This window comes from Chionomys nivalis, chromosome 9, assembly GCF_950005125.1.
Source record: "Chionomys nivalis chromosome 9, mChiNiv1.1, whole genome shotgun sequence".
NCBI lineage: Eukaryota > Metazoa > Chordata > Mammalia > Rodentia > Cricetidae > Chionomys > Chionomys nivalis.
In genome coordinates, this window is record NC_080094.1 from 46122663 (window position 1) to 46146755 (window position 24093).

The 24093-nt window shown below is 44.7% G+C and overlaps 1 protein-coding gene across 1 annotated transcript in view; it reads right to left on the reverse strand.

Annotated features, from left to right (window-relative positions):
* The window catches only part of Mertk (MER proto-oncogene, tyrosine kinase), a 101778-nt gene that overhangs the window by 50633 nt on the left and 27052 nt on the right, over positions 1–24093 (reverse strand). Inside the window, exons 3-6 of the mRNA XM_057781866.1 lie at positions 21288–21388; positions 19373–19546; positions 4318–4404; positions 2628–2743 (exon numbers count right to left, since the gene is read on the reverse strand). Of these exons, the coding sequence (XP_057637849.1) occupies positions 2628–2743; positions 4318–4404; positions 19373–19546; positions 21288–21388 (478 nt within the window). The remainder of the gene's footprint in view (positions 1–2627; positions 2744–4317; positions 4405–19372; positions 19547–21287; positions 21389–24093) is intronic.

Here is a 24093-nt window from a genome sequence, read left to right on the forward strand (position 1 = left end):
TGGTAAGCCACAGCCTTATGGTGATACACAGATTTAAAAAAGGGTTAATTTAAGATATAAGAGCTAGGTAAGAATATACCTAAGCTATTGGCCAAGAAGTATTGTAATTGATATAGTTTCTGTGTGATCATTCAGGTCTGTGGGGCGGGCAGGAACAAAAGAACAGTCTCTGTTTACACTCACGCAGAGCAAAACTGATGGAATTAAAGGGAGAAAAGTTTAGGAAAAATAAGAGTTGAGACCCTAACCCCTCATTCCCAGTTACAGACAGATAGAAACCCTAGACAGAAGATCAACAGGGATACAGGATAGACTAAGACAATGAACTGACTCTGCTAAACCATTCCACACAGAACACTCCTGACAGCTGGTTTATGTCATCCTCAGTCCTTGGCAGTCTCCAGGACAGGGCATAACACTGTGTCATTCAACCAGCCTTAATAGATTTTAAATGACTGAAATGAATCTAAGCATCTTCTAATGGAACGTTAGAAATAAACAAAGAAGTTGAGGACCTGGCTCAATGGGTAAGAAAACTTGCTGCACAAGATTGGAAACCCAAGTTCAGATCAGCAGCACCCATGTAAAAAGCTGAATGCGACTGTGCACACAGACTCTTGTAGCCCCAGTGCTGTGGGCGCAGAGGCAGGAGAATCTCTGGGGCTTGCTGACTGCCAGCCTTGCTCCAGGTCTCAGCGAGAGATTCTGATAGAGAGTGATAGGGCAGGACACCAGATGGCCTCCTCTGGCTTCCACACATGCACCTGTATACACACAAGTGCGGATACCATATACACATAAAAGAATAATAAAAAAGTGTGGGATTTGAACACATTCCTAAATAATCAAGAAAACAAAAAAATCATAAGAAAAAGACAAAACAAAAACAAGCAAGAAACCCATTGAAATGAATGAAAACACAGCAAAACAAAAATCTCATGGGGCTATATCTCAAGCCATGCTTACAGGGAAATGGACGGCACAGATGTGCAGCATAAATGCCCATGTTAAATTTCTCTCAATGAGGCACGGTGGCACACGCCTGTAATGCTAAGTGCTTTGGAGGCAGAAACAGGAAGAGCAAGAGTTCATGGTTATTTATGGCAATAGTGAGTTGAAGGTCAGTATAGACTACACGAGGCTGACTCTGTCTTTAAAAAGTTCATTAATCAGTCAATTGGGGAGGATTTCCTGGTGAGAGATTGTAGACACAAGAAGGGCTACCACTTACAGTGCTTGGCAGATTCACAAATGAAATCAGGCAGGAATTAAGCAAGGCTGGGAGCGGTAGGGCGAAGACAGATACTATTTTAGAGATACTGCCTGTTTTTATTTTTCAGAGAAGGAACAGCTGTCAGATAAGAGGAGGAGGCACCAAAAGCAGAGAAATTAATTCCAGTTGGTATGAAAAACATCTGGTTATAAACACAAAATTCTCTGGAAGACACTTCCCCAAACTGATTAGGGTGATGTGCTTGTCTTTTTAAACATTAATTTTATGTATTATTATTATTATTATTATCATCATCATCATCATGGGGGGACACTTTGTGCCATGATACACACTGGAGGTCAAAACACAATTTTCAAGACTCAATTCTTTCCTTCTACTGAGGATTCCAGGAATCAAACTCAGGCTATCAAGTTTGTGTGGCATCTCGCTGGCCAGGTTAACAAAATTTTAATGAGAAAACCAGATATTCAGGAAACCAAGAACAATTCCGTCCCTATGCATGATAAAGGACAAGGCAGAATCACACTGTCAGCAGACAGTGCCCAGGTGACTGGTAACTAGCTCCTCTACACTATGTCTGACCTGATTGTGGAGTTAGTGGTTCTCTAGCTCTGATGTTGGCATCAGATCTTCACGGGCCTGAATTCTGGTCCGGTCACCCACAGACTAGGTGAGTGTGCTGAGCCCACAGTGCTAGTGTGTTCTAAGCAAGAGATACATATCCACAGAATGCCTTGGCTACAGTGGGGACTCAGTAAGTAATAATATTATTGCCCATTTCTGTTTTCACACAAGGAACACTCAAGAGCACAGCCTATCACATGACAAGGTATTATTTAGGGTGACTCACCCATATTTTTCCCAACCCAGTAACTTTAGGTACTGTTAAAAGGAACTGAAGATTCTACAAGACCAGCAATGCCCAGGTTTCTCGAGAGACAGTGGCTAAGGGGCTTCATTTATCAGCGCACATGACCCACCTTGAGCTGGTGCAACCGTCCTTAGTAACACCGGCCTAGGAAGAGCCATACTGGGAAGAAGGAGGTGTGTAGCCTCCTGGACCCTTGGTCACAAACCAGCTTTCATTCAGGGGGAATTTTTGGAATTTATACGAATCTTGGTAATTTATAAAGAATTATCCCCGGCCTCACGACCTTTGTCCTTGGAGACATGTTTCTCTCCTGTTTGGGTCCTAGGTCATAACACAGCACTGTGGCCAGAACATCAGAGACAGCTGCGATGGTGGACACTGAGTAGGGGAGTGGAAGAGGCTCTGAGCGGGAGTGGAAGAGGCTCTGAGCGGAAGTGGAGAAATACCAGCCATGCCCACCCTGGGGAGGAGGAGGAAAAGCCAGAACGCACCACACAGCACCTCTCCATTCTGGAGACTTACCTGGATGCTGCAGTTCTGAAATGGGGAGTATCCATCGAAACCTGGGACCCAGGAGACCAGGATGCTGTGTGCTGTGCTGCTGAGGATGTGGACTTCAGTTGGTGGGGAGGGGATTGCTATGGAAAAACAAACACACAGACACATATAATCACAACGGTAAGCCACAGGGCGCCACAAGTATCAAACCAGTGGGTCTTGACCTGCGGGTCTCAACTTCCTTGGGGGTCAACCACCCTTTCCCAGGGGTCATCTAAGACCATCAGAAAACAGATATTTACATTATGATTCATAACAGTAGCAAAAAAATAATTTTATGGCTGGGGTCACCACAACATGAAGAACTGTATTAAAGGGTCACAGAGTTAGAAAGGTTGTCTTGGTTACATACACAATAAGTTTTAAAATAAATGAAAGAAACACAAGTTTGGCCTCAATGCTGGGGAGACAAGGGAGAAGGACCAGAAGCTCAAGGTCACCTTGTCTTAAACACATAAAAATTCCACAAGCTTTGGAAACAGGATTGAATTTTTAAAGAAATTTTCAGTGAGATTCTGCATGACGCATAAACATCAATGCTTCCATTTTATACATGTTTAAACTCTACTAAGTTTAAACCTCAGTAAAAGGTTTTTACAAGTCTACACCCACTCGTGGATTTCTGAGATTCCCAACATGCCTTTGAAAACTGTAAGAGCGGAATTTGTAGAAAGGAAGGAAGTTATACACTTCCTCCGGGAGTCACTTTTAGTTTGCGTTTTGGTTTTTTTTTTTTGCTTTTTGTTTTTGCAATGGACTCTTACAAAATGCCATTTCCTATCCTTCATCCAGTTGATTTATTGAAACCGAAATCATGACTCTAGCTTTAGTTTTAAGTTCCCTTCTCTGCATGCCCAACCTTTAACTTATTCAATACAGTCCACCTTTTCCTTGTGCTTCTCTGATTTCCCAAGGATAAGAGAAAAGAACCACAAACCCAATCTTGATTCTCCACTATCTAAAGATCAGAGAGTAAAACATAAAACGTGCTTGCATTTCCTTGAGTAAGGATGATGATATAAAGGTAAAGTAGAATTTGCTTCTATGTTTTCCTTTCCTTCCAGGTTTTGGGTTTAATACTTGCTATTTCACAAGAGTAGAGGACAGGTGATGAGCTGCAGTGTCTCTGCTCATATCTGTGTCTGACTCTGTTACTGTCAATCAACTGCCCCGTGAGCTCCCATCTAGTGAAACGCAAGCGCACGGGAAGGTAGAGGAGGAGACAGATGGGCATCCCTCTCGTTCTAAGTCTCTCTTGTTAGACGCAGATCAGGCTCAGTTGATCCACTCTTCATAAGAGTCCCTGGCCAGCCCATCTCTAGGCTCTTCAAGGGCTAATAAGGACAAGTAAAAGGTGGAGGAGGGAAAAGTGAAAACAGGTAAAGCTTCCAGCTTATTTTCTCCCTGTGCTAAGCAGGACCACACTGGCTAATGCTTAGCAATGATTTATGTGCCAGGTACAGCTATGCATATTCTACTTATATTAAATCATCAAGCCTCACAATATGTAGGATTTATAATCGCCCCTAGATATTTTTTTCTCAAACAGCGCTGACACTGAAGAGGGGAAGGGACTTGTCTACTGTCACAAAGAAAGTCAGTGGGCATGCCAGACCCCCAGGAGATGGTGCAGAGCCCTGGCCTTCCTGCTCACCTTTGATGTTGATCTGCACACCCTTGGTCACCGTGAGTCCTTTGTCATTGTGGGCCTCACAGCTGAAGACGGCTGTCTCGGTCAGACCTGGGGTGGAAGGACACTTGTGAGTTTTGAAGCAGAGAAAGAGGTTGTGCTTTGCTAGAAAGCTGCGACTTGGCCACCTTTGAGTTCTTGGTTCATAGCTTCTAGGCTAAAATGCAAAATTAACCTAAAAATATGTATAAAATATATAAAAGATGTAAAAGATATAGTGCTAGCTACAGGAAAACAAACCTGAGAAGAAGCTACTGGTACCCAGAGCAGGGCAGCTGCTTTCATTCGTTCAATTTTTGAATGTCAAGGTAGTAAATTTAGACTTTTCTCCTTTCTTTTTTTTTCTTTAAGTAGGGGAGGGGTTGAGACATGGTCTCTCTATGTAGTTCCAGCTGTCCTGGAACTCATTCTGTAGACTAGCCTGAACTCTATAGACCAGTTTAAACTCACAGAGCTCCGCCTGTCTCTGTCACCTGAGTGCTGGGATTAAAGGTGTGCACGCCCACCTCCAGCCTTAGTTTAGTCGCAAACACAGCAAACACCACACAAGCACGTGCAGGCAACGATGGGGCTCATCAAAGAGGAGCAGGAACCAAGGGAAAGAGTTTCCAATGCCTAAGGCTGAGCAAGAAAGTCATGTGACGGTGAATTGCAACCCAAGGTATGCAATACAAAGGACCTGAAACTTTATTAGGTGTTATTAACTTTATTAGGTTTCAAGTCCTCTATTTTGATAAAAATAGCAGATTAAATAAATGCTCCGGTCGTCTATATATAGAGTCTCCTTCCTTAAGGAGGCGGGTGGAGCATGGCTTGGGAAAGGGGAGAAGGAGGGCAGCCTTAGGATACAGAAACGGACCATGCCCATCTCTGCCAGGCTGGCCGAAGTTCATGCCCGGAAGTGACTGCTCATGTTGACAGAATGTACCCTGAGATGTTGGAAATAGCAGCTTCGTTCTGTGACGGTCTTCTCGAAATGCAAAAGCTTGTTCTGTTCATATGAGAAATATCAGACAGGCCCAAATTGCGGGGCAGTCTATAAAACACCTGCCCAGCAATCTTCAAAACCACCAAGATGAGGGGAACAAGGAAAGTTTGACCACAAGGTAGCTAATCAGACAGGCACAGATGACTAAGTAGAGCGGAGTGTGACATCCTGACATCCGGGACAGGTGTTAAAAAATCTAAGAAAACCTGAATGTTAGCTAATAAAGATGTATCAGAATTGAGACATCAATGGTAACCAATTTATCACACTAATGTATGGTGTTAAAAATAGGAGAACACTCAGAAGGGGTCTATTGAGATTCTATGTTCTATCTTAACAGTTTTCTTCAAAGATACGTATATTTGTACCAGTGCAAGTATGGAAGTTTGAGAACAAAAAGGAATTGATTCGCTTCTTCTACCATGCTGAAACAGAGTTTCTCTTGCTTCTGCTACTGTGCAGCCCCTCCTGGCTAGCTGGTTCACGAACTCAGGCAATTCCCTAACTTTGAGTATCATCTCACCCGAGGGGGGCTGGGACCCGAGGGGGCTGGGACCCGAGGGGGGCTGTGATTACATATGCGTGCTACAGGACCCAGGAGGTTCTGGGGTGGGGAACTCGGGTTTTCAGACTCATGTGCCTGGTGCTTCACCCGCTGACCAGCTCCACAGTTTTACTGCACAATCTAAAACTATTTTAAAATGTAAAGTTTTTTTTTTTTTTTTTTTAAAACAAACCTATAATGCACCATGCAGTTGGTCTGGAAACTTCTATTTCTCTAGAACACAAAAGCAGTATTACCATAAACTGAAGATAGATACAGTGTTATTTTTTTTTTTAATATGCCACAACTTGCTTTTACCTAAAAAGCTTAATTTGGGTGCTGAGAGATAGCTCAGTGGTTAGGGCATGTATTACTCTTCAGAGGACCAGAGTTTGGGTCCCAGCGCCCATGTCAGGTAGCTCACCGAGGTCAGCCCTAGAGCATCCTTGAGCCTCTTCTGGCATTCGGCTCATCTGCACTCACAGGCCCACATACCCACATACAGGCATATACATAATAAAAAACAAACTTATATAGTTTTCTTCGGCCTACTGCATAAGGAATTTTCCATTCAGAGTTTTGAAAATTCCCAGCTAGTCACTAATAAACTGAACTTGAAAAATGAGAGGCAGAAAAACAAAACTGTCTACAAGAGAACAGCAGTCATTAAGGCTAGAAAGGTTGTCCAATATCGATGTCCACGTGGCCAGTACTGTGTCAGGGCTACGGCCAAGTGGTTCCCCACCCCGACACACACACACCCCGACACACACACACACACACACACACACACACACGCTGCTCACACGCATGCATGCACACACACACACACAGTGTGGGTAAATTCCTGTTACTTTCCACTCAGAGGAAGGCTCTCCCTGGTGCCTGAGTTTTCCTGACTAGGCATGGCCCCTCCAGGGAATAATCAACCCTGCATTTCTGCCCTCTGACTCTTACGGTGACTTTTCCTTTCTCTGAAAAACAGTATACAGTGAATGTATTTTACTTTTGTGAGACAAGGAGTTATTTCCCTCACTCTGAAGGGAACTCCTAAAGCGGATTGTTTAATTAAACGTTCTTGACCATCTAAAGCACCAAGGACTGTGGCATCGGTCAGGAGCCATGTCCTTGTGCGTTTGACCACTTCCTCTCAGGTGAAACCGCTCCTGTTTTGTATGGTGACTGACGCAAATAATCAGTTCTCTGGAACCAGACATTTTATCTCACACCCCTCACTTGAGTCTATAAAGGATGCTTGTGAATGAACACTCCGTGAGGGGTCATGGAGTGTCTGTAGATATTCTATTGACTCTCAGAAATTCTGATGTCTACAATGAATAAAATGTGATTGTAGAGACCTTGGAAACAGGCTAGAATCTAGGAACTCGAGCATACTTAATCCCCAAACCTACCTGTGATATTTTGATAGCAACCTCATCCACTGAAATCACTCTTCTTCCAAGAGTTGAAATTTTCCCCCATGATTTTCTACTTCTCTCAGGAAGTCTACTCTAAAAGCATTCATGTGTGTGCTTGAAAATCTTTGAATAATAACCTTATGATTTTCTTTCTTTGGGGTTGATTATACTTATAGTAATTATCAGGATGTAACTAATTTGTATGAAAAATTACATTTTTTTTTCTTTTGTCAGTGAGGAGGATGACACCCAAGACTTCATGTATGACTGACAAGCTACACTGTTCCCGCAGAAATGTATCTCCTTTGCCAGATCAAACTGAAAGGCTTTGTTTATGCTGTCTAGAAAGTCCTTAACCCCGAGACAGAGTACCACAGCAACTGTTCTCAGAGTCAGGCCCACAGATTTCTAGAGATCCCAGGGACACTTGCTCTCAAAAGTTAGCTTACTCTTATAATAACAGTGTTGTTTTCCTTTTCATGTTCATTATCTCACGAGTGTATGAAGGAATTTTCCAGAGGCTGATGTCATGCGGTGATATCATGTGGTCTACTCGTCTGTGGAACATGGGCTTGCATATCTCTATCTTAAATCTTTTCCATCTTACTTTCTAATTCAGTAACCAGAAAAGCAAGTCCAAAAGTTGTTTTAAGACTTAAAGGAACCCTGACACCAAATTCTTTGAGAGCTGATAATCCCGCTGGGATTCTGGGGGAGGGTGGGGGAGGGAGCACCAACTCCTGGCAAAGGGAGGGAGAAATGAGAGGCAAACGGCAGATGGCAAACAACAACAACAACAAACGAACAAACAAAAGCCACCTGCGTGGTACTGGTCATGCGCTGCGGTTAGGAAAGGGTAAATACACAGAATGGGGAGCAAGACAGGGCCCCTCTCAGTCACCATGTGGGGTGCATTCCGCCATTCTCCGTGTCACAGCCAGGCCTCTGACTGTCAGGCTACAACATTCCTCTTGACCTTCTGATTTCCCAGAGGAGACACACCCATCTTCCCAGCTCCCAAGAGCTTGCAAATACTTGGCTCTTATTTAGAAAAATTAAGTTTTGGCTCCATCAGAAAACACAGGGGTTCTATTTTCATTCATTCATTCATTCGTTCATTCATTCGTTCGTTTTGGGTTCAGCAGATGGCTGCAGACTAGCACCTATCCTTTGATTTCAATTACTCGTAACAAAACTTTCAGGAAACATACATGGAGTATGAACTACAAAAATCAATTCCAAGCTGAGCAAGAGAGGAGGGGTCGGCCCAACGGCAAAACAGGTGGATTTCACTGAAATCCAGTATGTCATTGTAGCTCCCTGAAGAGGGGCAACTGCCACAAGGTTCCCATCCTCAGAAGTGGATGAGTACTTAAAGTGGCTAATGCGGGACTTGATTTTAGATCAAGCAGGAAGTCATTTTTCCTCTTTGTATTTTTTTTTTCAAAGTGTACACAGGGTCAGAAAAACAGTTCACAGTAGATGCCTCAAGAGCACAAGCCACCGACACCATACTGGAACTCCCAGAGACGGCTCCAGCACTGCTCTGTATGGGCAGGGGGTTGACGCCCACAAGTCGAACTGATGCCAGCAGACAGAAATGGAAACCCATCCAAACAAAGGCAACTTTCTCTGAAACTACACAGGCACGTACAGCTCCAGAGGCACCCCCTTCACCACACAAGGTGTCCATTCTCCACGTGCCAGGGACAGAACCAGAACCTCCTTCTAGGCAAGAGCTCCACCACAGAGCCACACCCTTGCCCCGTGTAACTTTTCCCTTTAGCTTTTTTGGTTTAGTGGCACTAACTTCCCAAGTAGTCTCGTTGACACAGCCAGACTAGCTCTGCAGAGTGACGAGCATAAAAAACCAGCTCCTGCTCCCTTGCCTGGTTCCCTCTGCAGAGAAACAATAGTCACCAGGTTGGAATAAACCTGACTGTTTTATATCCCAAATCTTTGGGGCTTTCTGGGGAGAAAAGCATCAGTGAATCTCAGCTCTCCACCCTCCCTCCCGCAGATCCTGACAGCTCAGGGGTAGGTCTGCAGTGCCTGAGACGGCTTGCCCTGGATTCTGGTGAGTCTCCACCCCAAGCCCCAACGTGCATTCTACACCCCTCTTGTTCCCCCTCTCATCACCCCGTTTGAGAAATGGCAGTCTCTGACCCAGACCTGAGATATTTTAAGGAACTTTGAGGAACAATATGTTCCCTTGAGGGAAGGACAATCACAGTTGCTGAGGAAGCAACTTCCAGGAGCACAGTTAGGCCAAGTCTCTGAGTTCTGGATTAAGCAACCCTGAAATTTAATGAAATAAACAATCCTGCTTTTTCATTTTTTTTTCTTTCCTAATGTCTGTCTTTCTACCAGAGAAGGCAACACACAGAACACACTGCATGGGTAAAATGCTCGTGACTTTGGAACTCAGTCTGTCCTGGCTGCATGCACAAATACTGAGTACTCACGGCGTACCACACATTTTCCCCCAGGACCTTGGGATGTCTTTAAGAATAAAAACAAAGATTCCTGTCCCTTAGAATTCACATGCTCCCAGAGCAAAATGAAGCATATGACCTGACAGACAAGTTGAATGCTGTCAGAAGGTGACAGGTACTAGGGGCACCAAGAGGATTGGATGGTATCGGAGGGTGGGGGGATGTAGGCTCCATTTTCAACAGAGGGAGGGGTTTCAGGTGACTGAGAAATGGCCTCAGGGGAATTGCCTAGGGTAAGAGAATGAACCTTGCTATTACGAGTCAGCCTGTGGGATTCCTAGCAAATAAACAGGTGACAGGCTTTTATCAGAGAGGCACAGAGAGGTATGAGGACAGGGAAGAGGATGGAGTTGGGGGTGGAGTATGGGGAGTGTGGGAGGTGTGGCACACACTTTTTATCTCTGTACTCTGGAGGCAGAAATAGGTGGATCTCCTTGAGTTTGAGGCCAGCTTGGTCTACAGAGCGAGTTCCAGGACAACCAGGAATACACACAGAGAAACCTTATCTCTAAAAAATAAAAACAAACAAACAAGCAAACAAAACCATAGAGGCCTGGGAAGTCTGGAGCTCTCCAGGAGGACTGCGTGATTTGGCTTGTGCCAGAGCTGCTGCAGCTGTCCTCTAGAAAGACCAGCTTCCGAATAGTTCCAAATTGGCTCCCAATTACAAAATAGGCATTAAAAAGGCAAGAGGAGTGAAAGCGAACCTTCACAGCAAGCACTACAAGAACGAGGAACTCATTGGTATAAATTCTGACTGTCATGGCTACTACAATAAATATTCGTAACTATATCTAGCTAATGAAAACAAAAACTAGCTATCCGCTAGTTATGCATTTAAACACACAATTAATGGGGTTTCTTTTTAAGTTTTACTTTTATTTGCGTTTATGTGTCTGTGTGATTGTATGTCACCTGTGTGTGGTGCCCATGGAGTCTAGAAGAAGGCACTGAATCTCTTGGTGGTTGTGAGCCACCTGATACCAGTGCTGGGAACTGAACTCCAGTCCTCTATCAAAGCAACAAGCACTCTCAACCAACCGCAAACAAACTCTCCACTATAGGGGACCAACACCCTCTTTTGGCCACCATGGGTACTGTGCCCAAATTAAATTTTAAAAGCAGTTGTGTAAGTTGTTCCGGGACACATAACAAGAAGACGGATCAGTCCACATGTCAATGCCAGAGGCCACAGTCAGTTACCTACACTGTATCCTGATGGAGGAAGGTCATTGGCTAATAAAGAAACTGCCTTGGCCCATCTGATAGGGCAGAATTTAGATAGGCGGAGTAAACAGAACAGAATGCTGGGAGGAAGAGGAAGTGAGCTCAGAAATCATGCAGCTCCTCTCAGAGGCAGACACAATGAAGCAAGCCGCCAGGTCAGACATGCTGAATCTTTCCCGGTAAGACTGGTGCTACACAGATTATTAGAGATGGATTGATCGGGATATGAGAATTAGCCAGTAAGGCCTAGAGCTAATGGGCCAAGCAGTGTTTAAAAGAATACAGTTTGTGTGTTGTTATTTCGGGGCATAAGCTAGCCAGGTTATCAGGAGCTGGGGCGGCAGGAACACAGCCCGCAGCGCCCAGGGCGGCCCACAGCACCTTCTGCAGTATCCTGCCATAAACGTCAGGCAGGAAGGTTCTTTGTAGGCTCCATTATTTGGAATCGCCCAAGACAAAGTTATTTCTAGTTCTAGTGCTAAGGATTTTGTTTTCTGATTCTGAGATAGGGTCTCAGTAGCCCAGGATGGTCTTGAACTCATCACGTAGCTGATGATGACTTTGAATGTCTGATCTTCCTGTCTCACGCCACGAAGAATGGGATTACAGGCATGCACCTCCACAGCTGGTTTATTCCATGCTGGAGATCATCCTGGGGCCTCGCACATGCCAGACAAACACGCTACCTACTGAGCAACACCCTCAGCCCTGTGAAGGGCGTTTTCTTTATTTTATAGTGTGAAAGAAGAAGCCAGGCTTTATCTGTGGTAGGCAAACTCTCTACCACTGAACCCTACAAAATGTTTCTTTAAAAGGGAAAAAAATTCAGATCGAAGTAATTTTAGATTCACAAGTTGCAAAAATAGCACCAAGTTCCTGTGCCCTCCCCTCCCCCGTTTCTCCATGATAAAGATTTTATTCAGTCCTAGCACCAGGATGAAAACCAGGAAGGTGACTTTGGCACAATGCTAGTCACTAAAATTCAAACCTTACTCTGATTTTACCAGCCCCCACCCCGGTGGGGGAGGGAGTTGGTAGTGAAATTCTATGAAATTTTAATCACAGGTACAGATTTGTGGCTACAAAATTGTCCCACCATTGAAAAAAGACTCCCCCATGGGAACATCCTCGCCTAAGAGAAGGACAAAACTGATCTGTTCTCTACCATGGTAATTTTGCACTTTGAGAAGGTGATTTCAGTGGAATCAGACTCTATGCAACTTTCGAGGTTGGCTTTGTTCTCACAGAAGAATGGTCTCAGACACAGCATCTTCAGGACAGCTTTTACATTACAGAGCTAGGTGGGGAGGGATCATGTCAAGAGGAGAAAAGTGCCAGGAGTGGTACTTCCTTAACTCCGGCTCTTCTACAGAAATGAGACCAGCCTGAGAAGCAAATATGCCTGCTCAAAGCAGTCCCAACCGCCAGGGCCTTACAACCACTTTCTTATTGGCACTTTCTTAGTGGAATGGTAGGAAAAGTTTGTGTCCAACATTTCATTCTTTTTAAAGACAAGATCTCATGTAGTCCAGGCTACCTCCAACTTACTAGGTAGTCAAGAATGACCTTGATTTATGACCTTCCTACTTCCACCTCCTGAATGCTGGGGTTACAGGTATGTTCCACCATGTCCAGCTTGGGTGGCACTAAGGATCCAATGCAGGGCTTTATACATGGTCGGCAAGCATTTTACTAACTGAAATACATCTCCAGCCCTTGAGGTTAAACACTCATTTGTTCGGTGGTCCATTCATACATTCATCGAGGAGATGGAGCTACATTAGCTAATAATGCTCACATAATCATCACGTGGAATAATCGCCTCTTACAGACCTGACAAGAAGATGATTGTGGCTGCACGCAAAGCAGAGGCACAGAAGTAAGGGGGGCTGTGAATCCACAGATATGGGCAGAGTGACTAGGCGGGCATTCAGAGAGGAGCAGAGAGCTGGTCAAAAGGTGAAAGGGGGTTTACCAGAAAGACAGGAAGAAGAAAGTAGCTGGGATAGAATGGCCAACTTGGGAAGCCAGGCAAGATGGCACATTGTATTCGTGGACCTTCCAGAGGTTCGTGAGGTTCCATGAGAAGGTGGCACCACTTCAGGAAAGGTGGGGGATGAAGGTTAAAGTGGAGTCCTGAGGGATAAGAGACATCACCAGTAAAATGGTAGACTTTAACCGACTTGGACTGGAGGAGCCCGCCTGAAGTGAGCAGCTCTGTGTTGGGGAGAAGCTGACAAAGCAGAGAATGACTCACTGTGTAGGTGGCAGGCTGGGGGAGGGGGGCAGGGCGGAGGACGGAGAGACAGGAATGCAGGGTCACAGTTAGGATGCAACGGTAACAGTGCTGGCAAGGAACCAGGAAAATATGAATTAAGGGCACCACTGTGGAAAAGCACGGTGGGGAAGGGCTCACCTGACATCTGAGAACTGTGCAGGACTCGATGACTGACTGCTGGACAGCAAAGAGGAAAGAATTTGGGCAGATTTCAGACTTCTACTAGAATGTAGTATTACCTCAAGAGGTCATCACTGTTGGGCATCAGCTATGCCATCTCTGCTATCAGACATATTAAAATATTGTAGAAGGAGTCAGAGAGCAGGATTTTATTCTTCAGACCATTTGATGGCTCTCACAGAAGATCCAGATTAAGTTCCCAGCATCCCCATGGAGGCTTATAACCAACCATCTATAACTCCAGTGCCAGGGAATCAGAACCCTTCTATGACCTCCATGGGCACTAGGCACACACATGGAACACATATATACATGCAGGCAACATACTCATGCACGTAAGATAAATTAAATGAGTCTTAAAAATATTATAAGATTCTGAGATGATGAGGCACCTGATATTGCCCCTTCCTGCATAAGGAAGAACCAGGGTAGCAGGTAGATGGCTGCAATTTTGATGCAATTTTGAGTTGGTCAAATTGACTTAATGTAAGTCTTTTTTTTTTTTTTAATTTTTGGTTTTTCGAGACAGGGTTTCTCTGTGTTTTTGGAGCCTGTCCTGGAACTAGCTCTTGTAGACCAGGCTAGTCTTGAACTCACAGAGATCCGCCTGCTTCTGCCTCCCAAGTGCTGGGATTAAAGGCGTGCGCCATCACCGCCCGGCGACTTAATGTAATTCTGACATTTTATTTTGATATAATCAACATGAATCCTAAAAAAACTTTAAAAACAAGGGGTTGGAGCATTGCTCAATGATAAAGTATACAGTTAGCATGTACAAGAGTTTAATGGCTAGGATCACCCCCACCTCCCTAGAAAAAATTTTTCTCACCAAAAATAAAAGAGAAAGAGAGAAAGGTCAGAACCCACTCTTCCAACCTTTCACAACCAGGAGAATTGCTTGAGCAATGTAGCATACTGTAGTCATTTAGAAACTAGGTGGAAAATGCTGACTCAGCAGCTTAAAAAAAGGCCCTTCAGTTACAGACATCGGTCTCTGAAAAGCTGGTGAAAGCCATGCCATGTCTATAAAATGTTAGGGAGACTTCCCTTGATCATTGGCATTCTGGTCACTCAAGGACGGTGAGGCTATCAGATATTTACACCTTTGAGGTATAATACGGCATTGGACACTTTCCTGTCCATCACTTCTGGACTCCGAAGATACGACCGAAAGAACTTTTAAGTTCCTGCTCCTTGAGACTCTCACAGAGAGCCAAAGGAGTAAATCAGATAAAGTGCCCCCCCCCACACACACATAGTCTGTAGGAAGTATGTTCCCAGACTTCTAATGTAGGCCTGAAATCTCAGTGCCAGACTCCAGAAATATGCCATTTTCCTAGACACAGATGCCTCAGATAAAGTTTAGTTTATAAACTAGGTACATTAAAAGATCAACAATACGAGCTACTAATAAAATTGAACAGTCTCCAAAATATACTGTAATAAACTATGTGAATATATTTTTTCTCTTATTTCTGGCATTTTCTTTCAAATAGAATTTTTGGGTCATTGACAAACTGCCAATATAGGTGGAACTGTTTTTGAAACTTTCTGCTTCATGGAGAAGTCTGCTGGATACTATGGGCCTGTAGGCTGAAAATAGATGCCCCAATGTTACAGAAGAATTTTGGGTGACTGTTCAGGTAGCGAGATGTCTCTGTCAATTCTAGAGTTTTGGAAGTTGCTTACAATGTTCTTCCTGTTTCCTTAGGTAATATTATATCCTTCTGGAGTCTTTGATAGAGTTGAAGAATAGAGTTATAATTATAGTTTTCCTTAGTTATGATAAAAGATAAAGTAGATATAAATATTGTAACTATAATTTTTGCTTGATAACTTGTAGAGGGCTGGTTTTGAACTGCATAGAAACTCTGTGCAAGGGAGACTTGAGGAAACATTCTTGCTAATAGGCTTAACAAACCAAGTTGGGAGGAGGCAAACCTCTCCCATCAGTAGAGTGACTTGCCAATGGTCAGTCCTTGAGAACACAGATGTGCACTGTAGTTCAAAGGCTCTGATTAGGTTGTGGTTTGTCTTCTGATGAGGTGTTTTTACATATTATATTACAGCAAGAGTTATTCCCATAACACTGATCTTTTTGTTTAGATTAGCTAGGGCATGAAGCTCTTAAAGTTAGTTGCAACCAAGTGACTAGTCTATGAAACCATTTTCATGTATTATGGGAACCTAGTTTGAATCATGATTTGACTATTATAAAAAGAACACTGGCTTTGCAATAAAGTATGCAGTTGTATCTCCTACTCTGCATTTCCTGTGTCCTGATTTCTGCGGCACTACCCAGGGTCATCCATAACCGAGGAGGTTGAGAAAGGGTCCCCAGCAATAACTGTTTTGTTATATGTAATTTTTCTGTGTTAAAGTTAAAACCTTCCTTTTTATTTAAACAGAAAAGGGGAAATGATGTGGGAAGTCCTTTGTATATGTGTTGCTTTTATTGGTTAATGAATAAGGAAACTGCCTTGGCCTGTTGATAGGGCAGAACTTAGCTAGGCGGGGAAAACTAAACTGAATGCTGGAAGAAAGAAGGTGGAGTCAAGGAGAAGCCATGTAGCTACTCCGGAGACAGATGCTGGAACTTTACCCAGTAAGCCACAGTCACGTGGTGATACACAGATTAATGGAGATGGGCTAGTTTAGCATATATGTGGCATGGTCAGCAGGATTTGCTGAAGGAGGCAGAGGAAGCTGTGGGTCTTGCCTGGCTCTGGAATGGGTAACTCACACAAGGTGAAGGCACACAAATGAGAAATATCTTTCTCCTGGGAGGTGGTGGTGCACGCCTTTAATCCCAGCTGTCAGGAAGCAGAGGCAGGTGGATTTCTGTGTGTTCAAGGCCAGCCTGGTCTAACAAGAGCTAATTCCAGGACAGACCCCAAAGCTACAGAGAGATCCTGTCTCAAAAAAAAAAACAAAAACAAAAACAACAACAACAAAAAATCCCTCTGATGGCTAGCTCTTAAATCCTAAACTAGCCCATATCACTACGCAGCTGTGGCTTACCAGGTAAAGTTCTGGCATCTGTCTCTGGAGGGGCTACATGGCTTCTACTTGATTCCACCTTCTTTTTCCCAGCATTCAGTTTAATTTTCCCTGCCTAGCTAAGTTCTGCCCTATCAGCAGGCCAAGGCAGTTTCTTTATTCATTAACCAATAAAAGTAACAAATATACAAAGGACTTCCCACATCACATGTACGCTCATACACACACACAATAAAATAATAATTAAAACAGTACGTTTGAGGGAGTACATGTTAGTTACTAAAGTTGCTCCATAATGCACATATACATCTCAAAACACTACACTCTATGTTATAAATGAATATAATATTTTTACCAACTAAAAAATAAAATGTTGCCAGGTGTGGAGGCACATGCCTTTAATCCCAGCACTTGGGAGGTAGAGGCAGGCAGATATTTGTGAGTTCAAAGCTAGACTGGTCTATGGAGTGAGTTCCAGGACAGCCAGGGGTACACAGAGAGAAGCCCTGTCCCCCCCCAAAAAAAAAAGAAGAAAGAAAGAAAGAAAGAAAGAAAGAAAGAAAGAAAGAAAGAAAGAAAGAAAATGTTGAGGTCAGCAAGATGGCTTGGTGGGTTTCTAAGCCCAATGACCTAAATCCAATCCCTAAAACTTACATAGCAGAAGGAGAAAACAGACACCTACAAGTTGTCCTCTGACCCCTCTACATGTGTACATACAAACCTCCCACAAACACATGTAGAAATAATTTTAAATTAAATATACATATCCATTTTTTACAAAATTAATCTTAGTATTTCTGGGTGTGGCAGCCAGGCTTGTAATCCCAGCACTTGCTAGGAAAATGCAGGCGGATGATCAGGAGTTCAGGGACAGTCTGGGCTATACAGCAAGTGTGAGGTCAGCCTGAGTTACATGAAGCTATATCTCAAAATAATAACAATGCTAATATCTTTCTTTAGTGGCTTTTCCAGCAATTATCCCAGAGAGGGGGTATTCAAATTGATTTTGAATGAACACACACACCTACTTCAATTATCTATTCCTTGAAGAAACTTAAAACTTAGAGGAAGGTAGAGAACCCTGTATCACCTCCCCCACACCTGGTGATAGAGGAGCTTCAGAGACAATGCCTGGGGCTGGAATTCACCTGCCTCCCTGGCCTCAGCTCAAGAGATCACTGAGATCCTGCTTAGGATGGCATGCGACAGTGCAGGAAAACACCAAGTCCTGGCTCTCAGTGAGCACGCTAAGAAAGGAGGCTGAGAGTAAACAAGTCCAACCCCGATACGTGATGTGACGGGAAGTCAAGAAAAGAGTGAGGAGAATCTCTTAAGACGTGATACGTGAGTGTGTCCTAGGACAGAGGGCAGATGGAAGAACACTGTAAACGGGAGAGAGGAGCAAAGGTTCTGAGCAGGGAGAAACGATGTGTCAGAAGAAATGGAAGGAACTCGGTGTGAAAGGAGCTTAGTGAGCACAGACAGAGGGTTGGGGGTGGGGTAGAGAGCTGGGCAGGGGCCGGAGCATGCAGGACTGATGGACAAGGCCAGGAAGCTTCCTAAGTCTAGACCAGCGGGAAGCCACTGATGGGTTTCATCAGATGGGTGACATGAGCCACATGACAATGGAGAGATGCAGGGACAGGACAGGGGCTATGGCTTTGCCAAGACCTGATGGTGGTGTGAACCACAGTGACTGGAGCAGAGATGGACAGAGGCAGATTGTGCTGTGCCGTAGAAGGAGAATCCACAAAATTGCTAATGCTTTCAATGTGAAAAATGAAGAAAAATGAGTGTTCTTCCCATGATGTTATTTGGTAAGGGGAATTCTGGGGCAGAAGACTGAGAGGCATCTGGAGCTGTATTTTATATTTTGGTTATGAGCCTAGCCTTTAATGGCTGAGCCATCTCTCCAGCCCTAGAACTGCATTTTAAAATGCTTACATACTCAACAAATAGAAAAGCCAAGGAGGTGGCTGGTCACAGGAGCTGGAAGCTCAGTAGAGAGGGTAGGGCCTGAGATGTAAAGTTCCAGGCTGTCATCCCATAGATGGCATTGAAGCTGGCCAAGGAATTCAGCCAGGAGGGTGTGTCTCGGAGGGAAAAGAAGTTGGGCCAGGACTGAGCTGGGCACCCGATGTTCAGAGCTGGCCCAGCAACAAAGAAGATGCAATGAAAAGGGAAGCAAGCCAGGATCATGTGCTTTAAAAAAAGTCTACCACTGAGATCCCAAGCCTAGAACGGCCTTGGGCACACAGCTACCCTCCTGAACATTTGCTGAATGCATGAGGAAGGAAGAAGAGATGGAGTGTGGCCACATTGTCAGATGGAGCTCAAAGAGGCAATCAGAGGGGAGATAGAGGAGCCCATTGGCTTTAGCGGCACAGGAAGCTTCAGTAGCATTGCTGACAGGAGCCAGCCCAAGAGCAAGAACAAAGCCAAGACATTCTGGTTTGGATGGAGATCAAGATGGCCATGGAATGTCAATTCACCAACAATCCCACAGTGACTCACAAACTTCCTGCTACAGTGCCCCGTGAGCGATACACGTTCTTGGCATCCAACCTCGATTAGGACTTTACTTAAGTGCTTCCATAGGGGTAATTCCAGCCAGGCAGGCAAGGCCACAGTGCCCCAGAGATGCAAGCAGGGCTCTGGATGTCTGGGCTGGATCTGGCCAGGTAGGCATCTGTATATCCCGCCTCCATTCCAATGCATCCATTCCCCTATTGCTCCCACGCCTGTTTCTACCCTTCTTGATTGACCACTGTTGGGTTGTAACAAATATCACTAAAGTTTCATCTTCTTCTGTTGTTGCAGGGGTGGGAGAGTAGGGCAGTGAACAGATGAATAAATACATGCACACAGGAGCATAATGCTCAGACTTACCAGGTACGGTTAGGACAGATGGGGACCTTTCTGGTTTTTCATTAACGCGGCTGCTGTTTTGAAACCAGAAGATGTTGATGGGCTCAGGCGGGCCCACAGCATGGCAGGTGAGGTTGAAGGCTGTGTTTCGGGTGACATTCATACTATCGGGCTGCTTAATAAAGTAAGGAAGTCCTGCAGAGAAAGATTGGAGCAGAGTATGTCTTAACTGGAAGCAGAGCCTTCGGAGACAGAGACCGGAGGTTTCCTTGGGTCTGAAATAGCCAAATGTCACCTCCAAGCAGAGTGAGAAAGAGCACAGGGATTCTTGACTACCAGGCTTCCTCAGCCAGCTTTCTAGGACACTTTTTCTAGGGACTGTGTGGAGTGATTCATCTGCTTTGGCCAGAGGGGAATACACAGCCAGTTTTTAAATCAGGTGTTGCTCAAGCGCCTGGCACTGGCTGGTAGGTTGGCAGTATTTCTCGTCAAAACAAACAGAGTGAGGCAGGAAAGATGGCTAGCAGCTAAGGGTACTTGCTGCTATTCCAGAGGACCCAAGTTCACCCCAGGGCCCACAGCAGGCAGCTTGCTACCTGTAACTCCAGCACAAGGAGATCCAGCATCCTCTTCTGGCCTCCAAGATCCATTCCACACCACACACATACAGCATACACTCACATTAACACACACATACACATACATAAAAAATATAATAAATACCAGAGTGTATACAATATAGGTCTACCCAAGTTGGTGTGCGTAACTTTCAGATGGCTGAAGATGGATTTTAAAACCTGTGCAGTTGAGACTAGGACTCTACATGGGTCAACTGTAAGGCATGTGCTCAGCATACATAAGGCTCTAGGTTCAATGCTCTAAGCACTATGAGTGAGTGTGTGTGCGCGCGCACACACACACACACAATTTCACATATTTGTGTAAAACTAAAGAGTTTACAAGAGACAAAGAGTTTACTTGAAGACAAAAAGAGCACAGTTCTATAGTTATAATCCTTAAATCTACTGAAACTCCAAAATCTGGCCCACAAGGGAGCCTGGAAATGTTCAGAGAAAGCCAATGATTACTGGTTTGGATCATGTACCCACAGTTTTAGCAGGGCAAAGCTGGCTGGCCTTGACACTTAAATCATAGGCTTTATGAACTCACTTCTCACCAATCTGGTTGCCCATGGACTAATAGGATTCTTTTTTTCCCCATTTCAAAGCTTTTGAGATTCAGACTTTTCCCAACTTGTACATTTTTCCTGGGATCTTGACAAGTAAATTGTCTTCTAAAGATTGTCTTTTACAAGATAATTTCAAACATATGGGATGCCTTCCTGTCGACTGATGCTCACATAGCCCAGGTACCAGTCAGCTAGCCTGGGAAAGCAAAGGCCCCTATGAGATTCATCTGAGGGGTTTTCCTTGACTCTTCCCCTCCACACTCACCCATTCCCTGACTCCCTCCTTTCTCCCTTTCTTCTCCCTCGCTCACGCTTTCTGCAGTGCTACTGGGCATTAAGTTCATGTTCACAAGGGAATGGGCACCAGGGAAGCCTTTCATTAGGAGCGGAATGTAGAAGGTAGAGCAGACAGAAAAGAAAAGAGGTGATGAGATGGTGGTGCTGCTAAAGGCACCTTGGAAAGTAGAACCTCAGGGATGGAGATCAACACTCAGGTGGAGGATGCGCTTAGCATGTACAATGCTCTGGGCATACATATGCACACACACACACAGAGAACTGAATCAATTACATCATTATCTAAAGTTTCTAAAAGAGGATTGTCTTATAAAATTCCAACACTGATGAATTCATAAGGTTTCCAGAAGTATTAACAGGCAGACCACACCCTGCACATCACACAGGAAACACTTAAATGCAAGTTCTAAACAGCTCCCGGGCAGCAGGGTACTCTGGCTTTGGGCTCACCTTGAACTTCCACATATATGGGATCAGATACAATCTCTTTGTCGTTCACCTTCATCTTACAGATATATGATCCATTGTCTGAGCGCTGCACACTGGTTATGCTTCAAATAAAAACACAGAAAGAAATTTGCAGTGACTATTGAGCGCTGCACACTGGTTATGCTTCAAAGAAAAACACAGAAAGAAATTTGCAGTGACTGTCTTTGGAGTCCTTGTTACAGAAACAGAAAATCCTTCGAGACACTTATCAAGTGCTAAGAGGGTTAATGTGTCAACATCGCTGGGCCATAGTGCTGCCATGAGGGTATTTTTCAGACGTCATGAACATTTAACTTTTGAGTAAAACAGATTGTCCATTTCAACATGCATTACATATAATCAGTTGCAGACTGAGGGCCCCTGAGGAAGCTCAGTGTCAATTTTCCATGGGTCTCCAACCAACACTCTACTGCTCTACTGGTTTCAGATTTGTTAGTACTTATTACAGAGTGAATTCACCGAAACTCTCTCTCTCTCTCTCTCTCTCTCTCTCTCTCTCTCTCTCTCTCTCTCTCTCTCACACACACACACACACACACACACACACAGGCACTTGTGCACTCCTATATCTTACCTTCCTATCTCTTTGAACCCCTGCTGACACACACCACACACTATCAGGTGTCTTGCTTTCCTTGGTGGACTCTAAACCAGGGCTTTGGTGTTTCTCTGTCAAGACATTTGCAAATCTGAGGAATTTTTGGGTTACAATGCCTCTGGAGTTTCATAGATTTCAGGGTCCTGGGCAACTGTTCCCTACCCCCAAATAACCTTCTGAAACTAGTTCCTGATTCTAGTTTGCGTGGTTTCCAGGTATCTTACACAGTTTTAGTATTCACCTAATTGCCTAAAGTCGCAGCTACTGTGAAAATGGAGGGCTGGTATGCTCTTGTCTAGTTTGGAACTCTCTGGTGCCTGAGTCATCTTTTCTTTCCTTTTAGATCTCTCTCTCTCTCTCTCTCTCTCTCTCTCTCTCTCTCTCTCTCTCTGGGTGTGGGTGGGTGTAGTGTGCTCACATGTGTGCAAATGCCTACAGGGCCAAAACAGGTCATTGGACTCCATGGAGCTGGAGTTCCAGGTGGTTGTAAGGTACCTAACGCAAGTGCTGGGAGCCAAACTCAGTGCTCTAACCACTGACCCACCTCTCCTACCCCCACCTCAGTCATCGTTCTGGAAGATAGGCCTCTGACAGCCTCACTGTGTGTGCTTCCAGCACAAGTTCTGTGCTCAGGTTGGGGGAGAAGGGACACATGTGCCTTTTTGCCCTTCTCCTGGGAAGGTCAGGCCAGCACTGGCACATAGAAATTTGTCTTGTTTTGTTATCAGTTGTCCTAGCTTTGCTTTGCTTTGATCCATCTAGCACAATGCTGCGTGCCTGTGATCCCAGCACTCAGGAGCCTGAGACAGGAGGATTACAAGTTTGAGGTCAGCATGGGCTATACTTCAAAACCTTGTCACAAAACTAAATAAGCATCTTCGGCTACTGCTGCCTTCTTTTTACTTTTCAATGTGTTTACAAACATAAAGTTATACAACATACACACAAGTTCCATTGGGAGCAGGCAAAATGGCACAGGGGGTAAAAGGGCTTGCTGTCCAGCCTGAGGACCGGAGTTCAATTCCCAGGACCCATATTTTGGAATGAGAGAACTGAGTCCTGCAAAGTGTCTTTAGAGCAGCTGGCAAAATAATACTCAACTTGCACATTCAAGGACTGAAGCTAAAGGCTTCACAAAGACCAGGAAGCTGAGAGAGGAGGAGGGGCTCCATGCAGGCCTAAGCCCAAATAACAGTTCAGGCACTTGGACTGTAGAACCCAGACTGTGTAAAGTGTCCTGGAGTTCCCTGACTCAACAGGTCAGGAAAATCTAGCCTACAAATAAAAAAGAGACACTCAAAACACAAGCCATGACCCCAGCCTCACCTCCAACCACTCACGGCAGGAAGGAGTTAGCAGTATGTTCCTGGACAGTGTCTAGACCATTCACCGTTACTGGAAGGTCTAACTTAGACACTTATATCAAGGCTTCCTGGGAAAGGCAGGTTGGGAGAGGGGTAGGCCCAGGGAGAGGAGTGGCTATTCCCAATACTCTCCCCTCCCAGCTGAATCAGGAAGCTGGGGATCTGTGCAAGCAATATCAGAAAGACTGAACTGAAAACAACAAACCCAGGGGACTGGACAACTCAAGGGAGTTGAAGAAGGGACATGCAAAGAGGAAGAGGAGGGAATTTAATGGGCTCAGAGCTCTACGGCAGGCCTGTCATCACCAGGTCCCTGAACGGGCAGCCCAGATGGAGAGAAGAGCCACACCAAGGGGCTTCTACCAGAAATGCTCTATCTCTAAGTCAGAGTCAAGATCATAAAGGTTCCAGAGGGAAGGGTGAGATCACCTGTGATGACCTGGGTCCCCACCACACCAAGCAAGAGCAACTAGGAAATGTGTTCAAAGACTTCAAAACTAAGAGGAATTATTTTTCTTGTTTGATTCTGTATCTAAATAAAGCATCCCAAGGTCAGGGTGGGGGAAAAGGTCTTTTCAGGCATGAGAGTCTCAGAGGTTAACAGAGAAAGGACTGCGTGGCAAAGTGAGGGAGGAAAACCCACATGAAAGGGAGATATGGAGGGGTCTTCAGGATGACAGTGAAGGTGGGAGGTGATGCGGAAGGACCCGGATCTGGAGGACAATCTATCCAGATTGAGGTGGGAACCAGGACAGGAATCTCAAGAAGTGGGGGCACAGTCCTGAGTTTCATGGCCATGAGAGGA